Source organism: Penaeus chinensis, chromosome 12, assembly GCF_019202785.1.
Source record: "Penaeus chinensis breed Huanghai No. 1 chromosome 12, ASM1920278v2, whole genome shotgun sequence".
NCBI lineage: Eukaryota > Metazoa > Arthropoda > Malacostraca > Decapoda > Penaeidae > Penaeus > Penaeus chinensis.
This window is the reverse complement of record NC_061830.1, coordinates 20046663-20049162: the sequence shown is the minus strand read 5'-3', so window position 1 is coordinate 20049162 and position 2500 is coordinate 20046663. Positions and strand designations below refer to the sequence as shown.

At 37.5% G+C, this 2500-nt stretch overlaps 1 protein-coding gene across 1 annotated transcript in view; it reads left to right on the top strand.

The window, feature by feature from the left end:
• LOC125030979 (GATA zinc finger domain-containing protein 15-like) overlaps positions 1 to 1949 on the top strand; it is a gene marked incomplete at its 5' end in the record, with an annotated part of 15376 nt that extends 13427 nt beyond the window's left edge. The window contains 3 exon segments of the mRNA XM_047621398.1: positions 1 to 22; positions 462 to 581; positions 1855 to 1949. The exon segment at positions 1 to 22 is cut by the window's left edge and continues 79 nt beyond it. Coding sequence (XP_047477354.1) covers positions 1 to 22; positions 462 to 581; positions 1855 to 1949 — 237 coding nt within the window.
• Between the last annotated feature and the right edge of the window lie 551 nt (positions 1950 to 2500).

The following is a 2500-nucleotide window of genomic DNA, read 5'->3' as shown; positions in this document are numbered from 1 at the left end:
TGCAAAGTATGTCTGCAATCAAGTGCCTTTATGCGTCTGCAATATAAAAGGGCCGCAGCACTCAATTCGAAACTTTCAGACAGAAGCCCCTTGCCCCCCCCCCCCAACCCCTACATGAACGAAGAAGAAGGAAAAGAAAAAGACAGCGTTAAGTGCGGTCGTAATCGTCTCCCTTCAGCTGAGAACGAGAATCGTCAGGGAATTTCTACTATATTACTCCGTTAATGAGCTGAGTAAGTCATAATGTTAGAGTACGATATTACAATATATAAGTGTGACATAGCACACTACTAAATAACTGTTGAACATTTTAGAAGATTTAAATCACACAATAACACTGTGTAACATGATGATGATTAAACAAGCTATATTATCATCGTCAGATTATTGCATTGTTCATAGCGTTACAGTCTTACTTAAGTGTATCTGCGCCGTATGGCTTTAAGCGTATCGTGAACCAGACCGAAATAACAATCTCTGCAAAAATGACTCCTTCATTATTGTGCCCGAGTTATATTATGTGTACCCTAGATATTTGTTTAACGTCAGGTGTACCTATAGTACCCAAGTAACGAGTTGCTGTAAGCACTCGTGTGGCAATTTGCGTCAATTGGGCACCGCTGTGATGCTCAGGACGTGATCATTCTGGAAATCAGAATGAAGTCATGCTGAATTTACAACAGACACGCTTGACGTTAGAGTAAGGTTAACCAGAGCAAAAGATTGAAGTTTTGCGTTGCCCGGGTGGCGGTGCGAGTTATGTCCCTTATATGATGCCATGTGGGCTCGGGATTAAAGGGCAATTGCGTAGTTGATATTAATTCATCAGCTTAATCATAATGACAGTTAATGCATACATACATACACCCACACACACACACACACACATATATATATATATATATATATATATATATATATATATATATACATATATATATTTGTTTATTTATTAATTTATGTACATACATACACACACACACACACACACACACACACACACACACACACACACACACATATATATATATATATATATATATATATATATGTATATTCATATATATATATATATATACGTTTATACATATATATATATATTCTTATATATGTAAATTATATATAAATTATAAATATATATATATATATATGTGTATACATATATATATACATAAACATATTCGTGTATGTATATATGCGCGCGCCCGTGTGTGTGTGTGTGTGTGTGTGTGTGTGTGTGTGTGTGTGTGTGTGTGTGTGTGTGTGTGTGTGCGTGCGTATGTGTGGTTATACATATACTTACATACATACATGTATTTATTTATATATATATATATATATATGTGTGTGTGTGTGTGTGTGTGTGTGTGTGTGTGTGTGTGTGTGTGTGTGTGTGTGTGTGTACATATACATACACATACATACATATATTTATATATATATATATGTGTGTGTGTGTGTGTGTGTGTGTGTTTGTGTATATATATATGCATATATATATATATATATATACATAGATGTGCACACACGTATGTATTTTTATATATATACATACACACACACGTGTGTATGTATGTGTGTGTGTGTGTATATGTATATAATACGTGTGTGTGTGTTTGTTTACATGTGTTTATATACGTGTGTGTGTGTGTGTGTGTGTGTGTGTGTGTGTGTGTGTGTGTGTGTGTGTGTGTGTAATATGTGTGTGTGTTTGTTTACATGTGTTTATATGTACATACGTGTATGTGTGTGTGTGTATGTATATATATATATGTATATATATATATATATATATATATATCCCATAGCTGCACTCCCTTGCACTCGGTCCCCCTCTCCGTTTTCTGTGTCCAGCGGGGTCCGTCCGAAGGCGAGCACCCGAGACCGACGCCAACTCCCCGCGGGCACTCAATACAATTTCCTCCGGTTTTCAGCGAAGTCCTGATTAGGGCGAGTCCGGATAAATATTGCAGATCAGCCGGAAGCGATTTGTCGCCGTGTGCGGACTGGCCTGCAATTATCTGCTCGGGGTTCGTGTACCGAAGCGAACCGCTGCCCTATAATGATCACTTCTGCGCTCGCCTCCTTCGTTGAAAAATACACGCGGGACCGTAGCGTCGTTTGGAAAATGCCATTGGGTCATTTGTCACGTATTTCGAGATGCGCTCGGTGCATGTCGTCGCTGCTAATTGATAGTGAATTTTCACTCGAGAAACACGACTGCTGGACACGCTTGTTGAGTCGAACAAAGGCTGTATTAAACAATATTTCAAAAGTTGGAGGTGGCATTCAAGATTGCGCTTAGAAGTGAATGATAACGCACGGTATATTAATTCATAAGACTGGTGAAAAAACACGATGAAAAACCGATAACTAAGATGAATGCATGAATGTACTAAATTATAATTGTATAATTGTATGACGTACTGCATAAAATAAAATAATCTCACCAAGATTAGTGTTTGGAGGAATATCAACAACTCAGTGAAACAATCAGTTC